At 65.7% G+C, this 1,209-nt stretch overlaps 1 protein-coding gene across 1 annotated transcript in view; it reads left to right on the forward strand.

Moving 5' to 3' along the window:
• The window catches only part of PFKL (phosphofructokinase, liver type), a 5,268-nt gene that overhangs the window by 216 nt on the left and 3,843 nt on the right, over positions 1 to 1,209 (forward strand). Inside the window, exons 2-6 of the mRNA XM_009644429.2 lie at positions 83 to 160; positions 256 to 445; positions 639 to 804; positions 887 to 931; positions 1,024 to 1,132. Coding sequence (XP_009642724.1) covers positions 83 to 160; positions 256 to 445; positions 639 to 804; positions 887 to 931; positions 1,024 to 1,132 — 588 coding nt within the window. The remainder of the gene's footprint in view (positions 1 to 82; positions 161 to 255; positions 446 to 638; positions 805 to 886; positions 932 to 1,023; positions 1,133 to 1,209) is intronic.

Genomic DNA, 1,209 nt, shown 5'->3' on the forward strand with positions numbered 1-1,209 from the left:
TGTTCCCTGCCACGGGTGGGGGGGGACCGCCCCCCACCTAGTGCCGGGGTACCCCTCACCTCCGTCCCCTACTTCTCCACAGGGCTATGAGGGGCTAGTGGAGGGGGGAGACAACATCAAGCAAGCCAACTGGCTCAGTGTCTCCAACATCATCCAGCTGGTGAGGCTCACCGGTGGGGCTGTGCCACCCCCAAAACCCACCCTCACCACCCTCAAATGTGCGTGACAAGCCGTGCCCCCCTCCTATCTCTCCAGGGCGGGACGGTGATCGGCAGCGCCCGCTGCAAAGCCTTCACCACCCGGGCAGGCCGGCTGCGGGCTGCCCGAAACCTGGTGGAGCACGGCATCACCAACCTCTGTGTCATCGGCGGGGATGGCAGCCTGACAGGCGCTGACATCTTCCGTTCCGAGTGGGGCGGGCTGCTGGAGGAGCTGGTCCAGGACGGTGCGTGACCCCCCTGTCCCCAAAATCCCTGTGTGGGTAGAGTGAGAGCGTTCAAGGGGTGTTGAGGACCAGAGGTCTGCCCCATCGTTGTGACCCCTGGGGAGGGCTGGGCTCCTCCGCTGCTCGCAGGATCCAGCCCGATGCAGAGCGGAGCACCCTAAAATAACTGGTGGTGCGGCTGTCCGCCCCGCAGGGCAGATCAGCGAGGAGGTGGCACGGGAGAACTGCCGCCTGAACATTGTGGGGCTGGTGGGCTCCATCGACAACGACTTCTGCGGCACCGACATGACCATCGGCACCGACTCAGCGCTGCACCGCATCATGGAGGTGATTGACGCCATCACCACCACGGCACAGAGGTGAGCAGGCTGGGTGCTGGGTGCCAGCCCACTCCGGGGCATTGCACCCACTTTCCTTCTCCCCCCACCTGTGTCCTTGCAGCCACCAGCGGACCTTTGTGCTGGAGGTGATGGGCCGCCACTGTGGGTAAGCCGCCGTGGGTGGGGAAGCCCATCGGTGGGATGGGATGTTGCGTTTTGGGGACGGTGCCGGTGCTGCCACCGCCATGTTCCCCCCAGGTACCTGGCGCTGGTGTCTGGCTTGGCCTCAGGTGCCGACTGGCTCTTCATCCCCGAATCCCCTCCAGAAGACGGCTGGGAGGACCTCATGTGTGAGCGGCTCGGGGAGGTGAGCGCGGGGGGTTTGTCCAGCCCCGTCACCCTTCTCTCCGGAGAGGGTTCCTGCAGGGAGCTGGGCTGAGCCCC

The sequence above is a fragment of the Egretta garzetta genome, unplaced genomic scaffold, assembly GCF_000687185.1.
Source record: "Egretta garzetta isolate BGI_Z169 unplaced genomic scaffold, ASM68718v1 scaffold448, whole genome shotgun sequence".
Taxonomy (NCBI): Eukaryota; Metazoa; Chordata; class Aves; order Pelecaniformes; family Ardeidae; genus Egretta; species Egretta garzetta.